Source organism: Canis aureus, chromosome 36 (assembly GCF_053574225.1).
Source record: "Canis aureus isolate CA01 chromosome 36, VMU_Caureus_v.1.0, whole genome shotgun sequence".
In the NCBI taxonomy this organism is placed as follows: Eukaryota; Metazoa; Chordata; class Mammalia; order Carnivora; family Canidae; genus Canis; species Canis aureus.
In genome coordinates, this window is record NC_135646.1 from 1,255,313 (window position 1) to 1,269,696 (window position 14,384).

Here is a 14,384-nt window from a genome sequence, read left to right on the forward strand (position 1 = left end):
ACTATAAAAATTAAAGGTCTTTTCCTACATGGCTGTATTCTGATCTCCCTCCCCCTCTCTTTTAATTTGGGATGTGAACTTAGACTTTTAGAACTTCCTGTCACAGTACAGGTCCCTCAGAATCAGGTCTGATTATCTTGCCATGAGAAGCTCATGACGGAGGATCTGTTATGGTGCCCAAGTGAAGAAACTGTGCTTGGTATCCTTGTTGTACATTAGTACCTGCTTGACTGCCAACAGCAGAGGTACCTCAGGCTGATTTAAGCTACTGAGTGTTTCTGGTAAGGTTGCTGAGGTGTCCACCTCACAGAACTCCAGACGAGGGAAATAGCTCAGTCTTGGGCATGAGGGATGCTCTTCAACTTGCCTCTGCCTCCTGTAATAGTGGACTTCATTCTTTCTCTTTATTTGATGTGCAACATTCTGCAGTCCAAGTTGCAAAGCCTATGACCAAAAACAGCCATTTCAGCCGTTGGGAGATTCCGATCTATTTTTCGCTCTCCTTATTTCTGATTTCCCGAGGGAGGAGCTGATTGATCGAGCTAGGATTAGATGCCCATTTCTGGTCCAGCCACTTGTGATCAGGGGTGGGAAGTGTAGAAAGTTGGCCAGGGTTCCATTGTGACCCGTCACCAGTGGCTCGTTGAACACGTGGCTTCTCCTACTCTGGCCTGTATCCAGGTCACGTACAAAGTGGTGATTTGCCCACTGTGTTGCTAGGTTCTCTTTATTTGGATGAATGAAGGTCAGCATCTAGTCTGTCTTTATTGCGACCTAATTATACACAGTAACCTGTACAGACCTTGGTTGTAGTTGGGCAAGTCCTGGCAAATGCGTGGACTCGTGAAGCCAACTCCCCGGAGCCTTGCCAGGCCCCCGAAAGCTCAGGCACATCCCTTCCCGTTCTGTCTTCCTCCCCCAGGAGCAACACTAGTCTGATGACTAGGTCACAGACTAGTCACCCGTGTCTTCAAAGTCAAACCAGATGGAGACACAGAGAGTCCACATTTGGTCTTGGGTATTTTGGTTTGAGGGGCAGACATTTGATCAGTGCAGACTCTGGGCAGCGTCTATGTCGCTGTTAGAGATAGTGGCAGGACTGCGACAGAGGTCGCTGCAGGGGCTGTGGGGGTGGGCCGTGGGTAGTGGGCCCTCCCAGCCGAGGCAGCCGGGCCTGCGCGGCCACTCCCTGGGGTGCCGAGGAGGAGGCCGGGGGTGCTGGGCGGGGCTGCGCGGGGAGGAGGCCTGGTGGTGCTCGCCCTTTTGACCCCATAAGCCCGGATATCACTTCGGCTATTTAGGTCATTTGTCATTGTCCTGCCCGTGTGCAGGATTTCCTTGTCTCCCCGTGTGGGTTCTGATGAAACGAGAGGCCGGGAGACCTGGTGTGGGGCGGCGTTCCCCGGGGCAGGACGGCCGGTGGTGGGCACGCCCTCCACGCGCACCTCCCGTTCTCCAGAAGCATCATCGTCCCACAGAGGTCTTCTGCTCCCCTCACTTGGCTCCAACAGCAAGCAACCAAGTTCCACAGCTGGCTTTTCACTAAGAAGAACAGCAATTTAATTTGTACATCCTTCTACAATAAGATTTACCATATCGGGATCCCTGGGTGGCGCAGTGGTTTGGCGCCTGCCTTTGGCCCAGGGCGCGATCCTGGAGACCCGGGATCGAATCCCACATCGGGCTCCCGGTGCATGGAGCCTGCTTCTTCCTATGCCTGTGTCTCTGCCTCTCTCTCTCTCTCTGTGACTATCATAAATAAATAAAAATTAAAAAAAAAAAAAAGATTTACCATATCATCAAGATCATTTGAAATCCTGACTCCTGGCTCCCACAAACCTGCCATACGTGGCCCCATAGACGTAGCTGGATGGGGATGTGTGGTGTGCACACCTCGGGTAACGCCCCGTGTGCTGCTCTCCTGGGTGCTGCTCTGTTTATCTCATTTGTCTGATTAATGAACGTTACAAGGGTTAGTTGGGAAATAGGATAAAAAATAAAGTAAATGATCACTTTTCCCTAGAACACAGATAAGATCAAACTGCTAATGGCTGCTCTTCCATTCTTTTCTTTTCTCCACAGAACCATCCGAGTATGGCTGAAAAGAGACAGCGGTCAGTACTGGCCCAGCATCTATCACACGATGGCCTGTGAGTAGCTGAACTGTTCGCTGGGTGGAAGTGTGTCCAGTGCCTTTGATGATTCAAATTTCAAAATGCCTGGGTAAAAAGTGCTCCTAGAGGGACGCCCGGGTGGTGCAGTCAGCGAAGCCTTAGTCATTTGATTTCGGCCCAGGCCATGATCTCAGGGTTGTGAGATCGAGCCCGGCTTTTGGCTCCATGCTCAGTGGGCTGTCTGCTTGAGGTTCTCCCTCCCTCCCCCTCCGCCCCTCCTCTCTCTCTCTCAAATAAATAAAATAAATTTTATTTATTTATTCATGAGAGACACAGAGAGAGAAGCAGAGACACAGGCAGAGGGAGAAGCAGGCTCCCTGCGGGGAGCCCGAGGTGGGATTCGATCCCGGGACCCTGAGCTGAGGGCAGCCGCTCAACCCCTGAGCCACCCGGGCATCCCCAGATAAATAATATCTTAAAACAAAAAAAAAAGTGCTACTAGATTTCAAAGTGAGTTTCTTAGTTGCCCAACACTCGGCCGGCTGTGCTCAACGGCAGGAAAGCTCCCTTTGCTTGTGCAGAGGAAGTCGGGTCGGCCTGTGCCATCTGCCATCGGTCTGCCCTGCCGTCTGCCGGCCTGACTGCAACTGGCTCGATTGAGCAAAACAAAACAAAAAAAAAGCGGAGGTGGGGGAGGGGCGCGCCGGCCGGGTTCCCCGTGTTCTGATTTCGCCAGCCGCGCCGGTGACTGCGCTTGGCTGCGGCTGTCCTGACACCGGAGCAGCCCGGGCGCCCGTGCCCCCCTCACCAGCCCTCTGCCCAGCCTTTTCATAACCCCCTGGGTACGGCTGCGCGATTGGGTCCACGGTGTGGCCCGTTGCCCACGGAGAATGTTCTCAGTGGTTGCATATGTTCACAGAAATAAACCTGGAAGGTAAAGCTTTTGCTGAGAATTTGCAAGAGTCCTGAGATGCAGTGACATTAAGTCCCGCCTCAGGTCCAGGCGCCGGGCCGCCGGCCATCCTTCCCGCCACCGCTCCCCGAGGGGCAGAGGGGAAGCCGTCAGGCCCACCCTGGGGCGCGTCCCGCCCTCCCAGCTGCTTATTCCCTCCCCGTGCGGTCCTCACTGAAAACTTGTCCTCAGTTAAGGGTGTCCGTGCTCAGAGGCCCCGGGAAGAGGACAAGGGCTCCGGGCCGCTGCTGCTCTGCTGCTCCCGGAGGGCACTGTCAGGCGCTGCGGCCGCTGGGGACGGCGGTCAGGGCTTGGCCGGGCCCGGGGCTTGGCCGGGCTCACTCCGCAGCAGCGCACCGAGTCCCAAACACAGAGCAGCCAGTTCTCCAGCAGACCCCGCGGGCGGGGGTGGCCCCTGAGCGCCCCCTTCCCGGGCCGGCGCTTCTCCGTGTGCCCGCGGCCGGGACCCTGCCACCGTGTTCCGGACGAGCTGGAAGGCGATGGGAGTCGGGGCACCTGCTCCCTCGGTCGTGGTGACCGAGCCGTGGGGGTGAAGGCTCAGTGGGATGCGGGCGCGGGGCCACCCCTGCGGGCGGCAGTGGCCGAGGAGGCCGCCTGGCGGCTGCCCCGAGCCCGGGGGTCAGACTGCGGGGCCGGGGACAGCGCGAAGGCCGCCCGCCCCCCGCTTCGGCCGTGGCCTCCCGGGCTCCAGTCCTCGGCGCCGAGCGTGCTCCCTGCAGCACAGGCCGAGCTGGATTTTGGCCCCCATTTACTCCACCGCCGCCTCCTCAGTGTGTCTCTATCCCAGGTACTTGGTAGGGCCTTGTCAGCTGCGCCCCCAACCCCAGCAGCGCAGGTGCGCCCCCTCCCTTCGCTTCCAGGCCTCGCACACCTGGCTCTGGCTCTGGCGCGTCCCTTCCCAGCTCCGCGTAAAGGTCCCTCCCGGGAGCAGCTCCCAGAAGGCTGCGTGTGCGGGACCAGAAACGACTGGAAAGAACGGCACGGCGGCGCCGCAGGTGGCCGCCACCCACCTGTTAGCTCCCAGACCTACTCAGCTTGTTGCTTCCAGACGCTGCTCCCAGCCCGGCCGGGCCTGCACCACTGGGGAGCGCGGCCTGCGCCCGAACCGGCGACCTCGGGGCGGTGACTGCTTTCCATGACTTGGGGCCGAAGGCTGGATTCAGAAGATGACAGGTGCCCCGCTGGTTCTAAGAACTATCTGCAGATTTTCCAGTTGAGGATATTTTAGTCGCCGTCCACCGGTTTGGACCTTTTCTTGTGACCTGACGCAGTGATCACCAAGCCAAGCCTTAGGGATCTCTACGCGATCCCGTTGTTTCATGACTTTGCCTCACGTAACAAAAATTGCTTTCAGAATCTGCTTCAGCTGAGGAAAAATGGTAACTTGTGCCTGTGTTTTTGGGGATACCATTTTATGAAATCACACAGCTGTGCAAGGCAGATGATTTTTTTCACGACTTGTAAATGAGGAAACTGATGGCAGGGGAGTTAAGTCACCGGCATGGGGTGAAATTCCGATCCGCACCCGTCGGACTCCAGAACTGTGCTGCCCACCACCGCCCCGGGGTGGGTACTGACTTTTCCTGCCAAGGGCCAGCCTGTGAAGATCTAGACGTCGTGGGCCAAACGGTCCTGGTGGCAACCACTCGGCTCTGCCGCTGTCAGAGCGTGAAAGCAACCACGAGCTATACGTAAATGAAGGAGCCTGGCTGTATTCCAGAAAAACAAAAGTACCTCTGTATCCAAAACTAAAGTTTTAACCGTATGATCTTGGATGGTGATGATGCCTTTTTAAAAGGCCACTGGTTTGCAAGATGATTTGTGTTTTGCATGTTTATAAAACTATGTGAATATCCAAACTTTTTTTTTTTTTTTAATTAATACCACTTATCTCACTCGAAGCTTCCTTCCTAGGAAAAAAGCCAGGACATCTTTAGATACAGACCAAATAGATTAGAGAGGCTTTTTTTTTAATGTAAGAATTCTCTAGCGTCGTAAAAGTACGTCAAGACGTAAATTTTGCACAAGAGGATTTTACATATTTATGTATAGTGACAAGGTTGGGCATAAAAAGAATTGAAAAGAAGCTTAAAACTAAAGCATTAAGATTTTGTACCAACCTAAAAGTAAAAAAAAAAAAAAAAAAAAAAAAATAGCAACCATGAACCAGAAACCATCCGTGCATGTTTGATTTGCCAAAGGTAATTTGATGGTAGTCATTGAAGGGTGCTTTAGATGAAGAAGATACATGTACTTCTGCAGTTAGAATTCTTAAACTAAATCTTCTTTCTGAGAAAGACAGAGAAAGAGAGAATCTTAACCAGGCTCCACACACCCAGCTTGGAGCCCGACATGGGGCTCGATCTCCTGACCCTGAGATCATGACCTGAGCTGAAATTAAGAGTCGAATGCTTACCTGACTGAGCCACCAGGCGCCCCCATCACTGTTTCTAGGCTCCTTGTTCGGTGTGCGAGACGAGGGGTACAGGCCTCAGTCGCATGTGATTGTGTGGCGTGCAGACAGCTGCAGCTCCTACCTGCCGGCTGGGCGGTTCTTGGAACGCACCAGAAAAGAGCCTCTTTCCTCTTTCCATGATCTCATCACGCAGCCAGCGGTGTCTTGGCCTTCAGGTGCAGCCCAGTGTTAGAGTTTACTTTTGTCCCTCGGCGGAAAATACCAGCCCCTTGGAGAGAGAAAACTTTATTCTCAAACAGCAAAGTCCTAACATTTTTTTCTTTTACTTTTTTTAGAAGAAGTCAGAGTAAACTGAGGTTTGTGTGCTTCGTGCTGTGTATTGCCTCACTGTGGTTCTCCCATGGTCAGTTAACCTTCTTTAGGGCTGAATCGAACCCAAGCATTTCTTCTTCCACATGTTCCATGTTCCAAAGCACTTTAATCCTGATTTTTAGCAGAAGGAAATGATTTAGAGTTTCTCCTTTCTGAAACTCATTCTCTGGCCCACGATTTCTGGAAGACGGACATGTGGAACCTGGAAGGGGGTATGGACGTGAGCACAGCGGGTGCTATCCCGGGCACGTAACCCTGCTGTGGATAAAGAAGCATGGATACGTCTCACAGCTGCACTTACCACAAACTGAGATTGTATGCGTCATGTGAAACAGAACCTCTCTTGACCCTTGGGAGAGAAAACATAGTCCCAAAGTAGCTTTCCTGGCTTGGTCACGCGAGCAGGGAGTGGGGATTCTGGTGCAGGGAACCCCTTTCCACAGACTCCAGATACTCTGCTACCTGCTACGGGGGAAGGGCTGGGGGGCAGGATAGTCTGCTGGGCCTGGGCAACAGATCCCTCACTCCCAGCACTGGCCCCCGGCTCTGCAGTCTACGGGCAGGAGTTGCAAGCAGAGGAAACTTCTTGCTGGCTCGCTTCAAAGTCCTAAAAATAATGTAGAAGATTTTTTTGAATTGGAATTTTGAGCTAAAATAACAGAACGAACTTCAATGGCATTTTCCATGTACATCATCATTTTCTATAAAACCTTCTTGATCTCTTTCTTAAACCTAAATTGGATAACTCTTTAATAATGTACTTTGAACGATGACTCAGAACGCTCGGCTTGGCTTCTAACGTGGTCTTTGTCTTTCCGGCAGCTCCCTGCTCTGCTATGGCCTACCATCATGATAGCAGACGGGTGTTCGTGGGCCAGGATAACGGCGCCGTAATGGTAGGTGCCTCTCGCCGTGTTTCCGTTGTATTGACCACCTGGTGCTCACGCCTGTTGGACAGTTTAAGAACGGCGAACCCCTGGTCGTTGGCATAAACCATGGTTCATTCAGTACGGCTGTTAGGCCTCCATGTGGATTAATTTTAATTTGTTTACTTTAAACCCAGCCGTGGAGCTGAGAATGCTTTCAGGCTTGATGGTTTGATGCTCGGGCTAGCCCACGAAGCACAGCCTTCACGCAGAGACTGTGTGGTGTGTAGCAGCCCCATCCTCGGCCCACGAGGGGGCTGGGGCCCGAGGGCACGGCGGGAGGCCCACGTGCTACCTGTGTGTGGGTAAGTGTGAGTGAGCGCCGACGGGGAGGGGAGCAAGGCCAGGGAGCATCATCCAACCAGCAGCTCCTGGAACTCTTGGAGGCAGCGCTCCTCAAACTACCTCTGGTGAAGGACCAGATATTTAAAAATCTCAATTTGTTACAGATTGGTAGGAATTTTTGTGAGTCTAATTGTGTGGGTGTGTGTGTGTTTACGATGTATATTTTCTTAATGGAGATGTGATTCATACAAGATTCACCATTTTAAGGTCATGCGATTCACTGGTTTTGTAATATATTCACAAGATTATACAGCCATTAACATTATCTAATTCCAGAACATTATCACCACCACCCCCATAAGCTCATACCCATTAGCAGTCAGCCTTCACTCCCTCTTCTCTCAACTCCTGGCAATTATTTATTTTATTTTATTTTAAGATTTTATGTATTTATTCATGAGAGACACAGAGAGAGAGAGAGAGGCAGAGACACAGGCAGAGGGAGAAGCAGGCTCCACACAGGGAGCCCGACGTGGGACTCGATCCCGGGACCCCGGGGTCACACCCTGGGTTGAAGGCGGCGCTAAACTGCTGAGCCACCCGGGCTACCCACCCCTGGCAATTATGAACCTGCTTTCGGAGTCCAGAGATTTGCCTATTTTAGACATTTTATGTGAACAGAGTCACATAATATGTGTTGCCTTTTATGTCTGGCGTTTTTCACTGAGCAGGACATTTCCAAGGTTCATCCCTGTGGTAGCTTGAATTAGCAGCTCGTTGCTTTCTGTGATGGAGTGGTTTTCTGTTAAATGGACAGGGTAGCCCCTCACGACCCTTTGTGCTCCTGTGAGGCTGGTCGTCAGGTGCCACCGTCGTTCCTGAAGTTAGTGATCTGAGTCCTCTTGCTGGTCTTCATTGCTCCAGCTAAATGTACCTTAATTTCATCCATTTTTTCTGAGAACCAGTTTTGGTTTCATTGGTCTTTTTCTTTTTTTTTTTTTTTTCCTGGTCTGTGTGTATTTATTTCACCTCTAATTTTATTATTTTCTTTCTTCTATTTGCTTTGGGTTTAGCTTGCTGGATTGATACTTTTGATATTACATTGTTGAATGAGAAAGTCCATGGATTCATAACAATATGAAATTGCTCTCGAGGTTTCTGAACACTCACTGCTAATTTCTCCACTTTTCTCATCAGGACCAGCCATCTGCAGACCAACTGAGTAGCCCTGCTTTACAGAATAGAAACAGTAAGAGTAAGACTTAGCTAGCAGGGGTCCAGTAGTGATGTCGTGAATACGGCCACACGGAGTGCAGGAATTGTTGGCGGGTGTGCACACCCTCCTCTAGGCAGAGCGCTGGAGAGGGTTGAGCAGGCTCACCAATGTGCCCAGTCCTAGAGGGTGGCGAGGAGCTACCCGGGGCGGGATGGGTGGAGGAGGACCTCCAGACTGCAGAGGAGGACGGCAGTGAGGCACCTTGCAGCGTTGCACACCCGCAGCCGGGGAGGCGGCTGGAGCGGGTCCCAGAACGCCTTTCTTCAGCGCTGGGTGTTGAGCAGAGTGCTCGCTGAGGAGAAAGTAGAGGCGATCCTGCTGGGCCGGTTGGGGGAGGATGCTTGTGGTCTGTGGGAAGTTCAGATGATACATAAATAAAGAAGCGTCCCATTGCAAGCTGTAGTAAGTGCTGCAGAGACATGAAGAGGGCGGTGAGTGAGAGCATCCGGGGCAGTTTGCGGCCCCACCCCACAGGATTATCAGGGAGGCTGCTCCCAGGATGGGACATTTCAGCTGAGACCTGGAGGGCCGGGAGGAGCCAAACAGAGCCAGAGTAGGTTTTCCAGAAGTGAATGTCCACTTGAAGATTTGAGGTGGGGAGATCTCTGTGTTTGAGGCCGTGACAGAGGCTGGATGGTGCTGAGTGCCCGGGTGGGGCTGAGGGCCGATGGGAGGAGGGGGCTGAGGCCAGGTCACGCCGGGCCTGGCAGGTGTGGGTAATGTGTTAGAGTCAGTCGTGGGCACCGGGGGAAGCTCTTACAGGGCTCTCAGCAGGCGTGTGACATGATACAATTTAGGCCTTTACAAGATCCCTGTGGCCTTGCTCGCTGGAGAAGAGGTCATGGGGTGGGGCAGGAGTAGAAGCTGGTGGCCCAGCTGTTGTGGCGGCCTGGATGAAAGGGGAGAGTGGACAAAAGTGAATGGGGTTGAGGTGCATCTGGGAGAGGGTGGGCGTGAGGAGGGGAGGAAGAAGAGGACGTCAGGTGACAGCCAGGTCTCTGGCTTGAGTAACTGGGTGCACAGTGCTGTCCTTTACCGAGAAGAGAAAGACTTGGGGATGTGGGGGGAAGGAGCCTTTGGGAGGAAAGGGGACAGTAGGGAAGCAGTCAGCCAGCTGTACAGTTGAGAGACCGGGGGAGCTGGTGGCCGTGGGGGTCAGCATTGGCTATGCAGGCCCAGAGCTGGGCCCCTGGGCAGGGGGACGTTAGCACGTTGGGCGTTTGTTAGGCCATACGGATGGCTGTGTTCATCTGGGGGAGAGAGTGAGAGACGAGAGGCCCAGGTCTGGGTCCTAAATAACAACATTCAGACGTGGGGTTAGTGGGGACGTCCACCGGGGAAGAGGCGGGGACTGTGATCCTTCTGTGTGTAGTAAGAAGCTCCGACTGTATTCTGTAAGCAAGTTTCTCAGACACACGCTGTCCTGCATGTCATTCAGGGAACTGAATGCAATACGTGCTCTCTGATTCCACCCCAGGTTCTCAGCTCCTGAATCCCTAGGTGAGGGGGTCTGGGAGTCAGTAGTTTAGCAAGTCTTCCAGGTGAATGTTGGCTCGCAACCTTGGGGACTCCGCAGGTGGGATCTGAAACCAGCCTCCATGCTCGGAGGGCAGGGAGACACTGCGGAAAGAGACCGTTCCAGAGGGCTGGGTGGCAGGGTTAATAAGCAAGGGAGCTTCCATGCAAGGCTGGTCTTGAGTGGCGGCAAGAGGAGTAGACCTCTGCCCCCATCCACCAGGAGCCTTAAGTGGGCTCAGCCACCTACAGCTTCCAGGTGACCCCAGCACCACTCACTGTCAGGGCCATGTGCTTGGAACAGCCTCCGGGCGAGGAGCCTCTGGCTGCCTTTGCCAGGGCCCAGCTCGTGGGTCAGCTGGTGGTCGTGTGAACCTCGGGGTCAGGTGCATCAGGGGAGCCATTGAGGAGCAGTAAGTGGGGGAGGAGAGAATCGCCGGGGTTCTGTTTTGTGAGCTTAGTGTGCTAATATGAGGTGTTTGGGGGGACAGGGCTGAAATGGAGGCATCCCAGTGCCGGGTCTGTGCCACTGCAACACTGGGGTGTTGAGAGCCCTCTGGGCAACAGACTTGATGTCTAGTTGTTGTGGGTGTTTTATAGAGAGCAGGGTTAAGATGGCTTCCAGAGTTTTATTTTTATTTATTTTTGATTTATTTTTAAGATTTTATTTATTTCTGAGACACACAGAGAGAGAGAGGCAGAGACACAGGCAGAGGGAGAAGCAGGCTCCCTGTGGGGAGCCCAAAGCGGGACTCGATCCCAGGACCCCAGGGTCACACCCTGAGCCGAAGGCAGACACTCGACCACTGGGCCACTCAGGCATCCCCATGCCATCCGTTTGAAACTCAGTTTTGTTTTGTTTTTGACCCACTTATTCCATGGAGCTTCACGTGAGGGTGAGTAACAGTGTCAGGTGCAGCAGAAGATGACGTCAGGCCTGGAAAATGGCCTTGAGGACGGCAGGGAGCGCTGGTAGTAAGCGAGGAAGGCCCTTTCCGAGCCTGCGGTGGGGCGCCAGGTGGGCTGATGGTTAGAGAAGGGGCCGAAGGAAGTCGCTGCGAAAAGAGTTTTGTTTTTTTGCTTGTTTCTGAAATTAAATGATAAGAAGCTTTGAGTGTGTTTAAGGGCCGGGAATCAAGAAGCCATGGAAAGGACAGGTGCTCTGCCCATCAGCCTGGGGCTGCTGCAGATACCATCGTCGTCGTCGTAATTGCACATGTTCTTGTTTTTCTCCTTCTGAAAATTTTATAGGAGTATGATGGTCACGTGCAGACACACATAACCAGAAGCCATGAAGCACAAAGAGTCTCTCCAGGGGTGGCAGTGGTTGCCCATTTCTCTAGGGACCCTCCTTGTGGCTCCCGATGCAAGGGTGGACTCTGTGATTACAGGACAGCATCTAAAGGACAGTCACATAAACGTTCTTTAGTGCAAAGAGCCAATGTAAATCCAGTTTATCGTTCATTAGCAGTTGATCTACTGATTTTCCACCCAATACAGAGTAGTGTTTATACAGTGATATATATACGAATACATTTATACTGGGGATATGTGCACGTGTATATATATCCTCAGTGTGTGAGGATGCTGCATATATTTTTATACACACACACACAAATACATACTGATACATTTTTTGTACTTTGTAATACCAACACAAAGTGAGCAAGTGCGTGTGTGTGTGTGTGTGTGTGTTTTAAAAATTCATGACTTCCATAGCTAGTTGTGGATTTTACGGTTTTGAAAATTAAGTTCCTGTTTTTTAAACCCTAACTTTTTCTTATTGCATGTGTTTACTTTTAGGAATTTCACGTTTCTGAAGATTTTAATAAAATGAACTTTATCAAGACCTACCCAGGTAATTATAACACACAGACATACTTGCATACACGTGCATGCGATGGATACACACACAACTACAGCATGGTCCCTTATGATCAAAATCAGGTTTTCACATTAACTTTTTAGATGAGTTTCCTCCAGTTGAGTAGGATGCTATTAACTCGTTAGAGTTATTTACCATCCTTTTCCTGCTTATCAGTGTTTAAATTTTTGTATACTGTTCTATTGAGCGTGTTATCTGATTTAATTTAACCATTCTGTTTTTGAGCAAACGTACTGCTTCCATTTTTTGATAATACACACTAACATATATGATAACATATATGTATCTGTGAGGGTATATTTCATATATACACACGTGTGTGTGTCCTTGACTACTGCTCTGACTCTAATCCTGTAACCGTGGTTACTTCTATTTAAGACAGATTCCTAAAAATGGAATAACTGGGTCAAAAATTAAAAAGTTTTTTACTGCTCTAGATTTATTTTGTAAACTTCTTCCCAACATTAGTGTAAAGTTTTAAAATCCCATGAGTGGTGGTTGAGAGTGTTCTCATCTAGTCTGTACGACATTGCTCTTACAAATGTTTTTTTGGGGGCAGTCCCGGTGGTGAAGAGGTTTAGCGCCGCCTGCAGCCCAGTGTGTGATCCTGGGGACCCGGGATCAAGTCCCACATCAGGCTCCCTGCATGGAGCCTGCTTCTCCCTCTGCCTGTGTCTCAGCCTCTCTCTCTCTCTCTCTCTCTGTGTCTCTCATGAATAAATAAATAAAATCTTAAAAAAAAAAAAATGTTTTTTTTGCCAGTTTGATAGTCAAAACAGTTCAGTTTATAAATTATTTAAGCTTTCCTTAATGTCAATCGTTTGTTACCTTTGATGAATGTTCATGATTTTGCCCATATATCCACAGAGTATGCTACTATTTTCTTATTTATAAGAAAGTGTCCCTCAACCTATACAGTTAGAGCAAGGTCAGAAGTTTCTCTCTAGCCTCTGACTCTGTTCATCAGACTGGGCACTTATTAGATACCTACTGTTTGCCAGGTCCTATAGTAGATGAAGGAGACTAGACGGTCACTGGCCTAGTGTGGCTCCCAATCAACCTGGAAATGCAGACATCTTAGGAGTTAGGTAATAGAATACCTTCCTCATTCGCAGCTATTATTTTGGAATACAGAACTTTATAAATACTTTTTCTTTATAAATAATATGTTACACACAAATTATTTCAGAAACAAAAAGTTTACACTGTTTTTTTAACTTAAGAAAATTATTTACAATGCCAGTATCATTTAAGATTGATTGATTTTAGAGGGAATGATATGCAAGGAGGGGGGAAAGGGTCAGAGGGAGAGAAGCAGGCTTCCCACTTCCCCACTGAGTGAGCCTGGAGCCCAGCATGGGCTCCGTGTCTGAGATCATGACCTGAGCCGAGACCAAGAGTCGGTGATTTAGCCGATGAGCCACCCAGGTGCCGCTACAATGCTAGTGTTTTCTAGAAGGTCAAAATACTAAAGCGGTAGACAATAAAATAATGTTGCTCCTTTAAGAAAAGACTACCACCTTCCATATGGAACTTGATAATAAGAGCAAAGTAGACATTTTCTCTTGAGGACAGCAAAAAGGGAAAGAAGGTCTGGCCTTTGATTGGTTATTAGAATCCCTCTTGAGCATCAGTGTTGAGTGGTCTGTGCTTCTGATTGTCTACCAAGCAGGGAGACTGGGGTGGGGGCTGGGGGGACCCAGGGAAGCCTGCAGTCGTGAGCTGGGTGGTGCAGGTAATGGGAAAGCTGCTCACAGAGCACAGGCGTCTCCATGGGAGGATTGTTCAGACCATGAGCCTCCAGGCCGAGCAGCCTGAGGAGGTGCGCCTCGGTTCTGAGTCGGAAGGCCCCGTTTCTTTGTGAAGGGCACAGACTTCCTTTTCTGTTCCTGCAGCTCATCAGAACCGGGTGTCTGCGATTATCTTCAGCCTGGCGGCAGAGTGGGTGATAAGCACCGGCCACGACAAGTGTGTCAGCTGGATGTGCACCCGCAGTGGAAACATGCTCGGGAGGCACTTCTTCACTTCCTGGGCTTCGTGTTTACAGTATCCTTTGAAGGGCTGGACCTTCTCCTGCCCAGCACCTCCTCCTCTCAGTAATTAGCTTGGAGCGTGACCGTATTGTCCACAGAAATCCAAAGGCTGAGTGATTGCTGTGTATTTCACATGGAATCCAAGACTTGTATCTGCTTTTCTTTGATATAAAATGGGCATATTAAAAATAATAATGAGATGAATTGCTGTTCTTATTGAGAGGTACTGTCCATTTATAACACAGAATCTTGGAAACCTAAACCTCGTTAATGCAAACCTCCTACCCTCTCATCCCTTTGCATTTCAAGGTGATAGAAAGGACTTTTTTGTTCAATAAAGAGGGACAAAAAGGAATCAATCTTTTATTTGGTTATTTGCAGACCCTGAAAGAGAATATAATAAGGATTGTTAACCATGAAGTTTATAAGTGGTCTTAAAGGAATTTTATAGATTGTGTGAACGTGGAGAGGGTTCATAATCCTTTCAATATTCTGAAAGTGCCTCACGATTACTGCTTTCACAATTTTTCACCACTGTATGGAATTTGTCTCATGTAGAATTTGCCCTTGCTTTGGGCTGCCCGTGGTA

General features: G+C 50.3%; 1 protein-coding gene across 2 annotated transcripts in view; it reads left to right on the top strand.

Annotated features, from left to right (window-relative positions):
• Positions 1–14,384, top strand: part of WDFY1 (WD repeat and FYVE domain containing 1) — a 46,178-nt gene that overhangs the window by 15,916 nt on the left and 15,878 nt on the right. For both annotated transcript variants that reach the window (XM_077885134.1, XM_077885135.1), the window contains exons 2-5: positions 2,083–2,150; positions 6,698–6,771; positions 11,681–11,735; positions 13,658–13,808. In XM_077885134.1, coding sequence (XP_077741260.1) covers positions 2,083–2,150; positions 6,698–6,771; positions 11,681–11,735; positions 13,658–13,808 — 348 coding nt within the window. The remainder of the gene's footprint in view (positions 1–2,082; positions 2,151–6,697; positions 6,772–11,680; positions 11,736–13,657; positions 13,809–14,384) is intronic.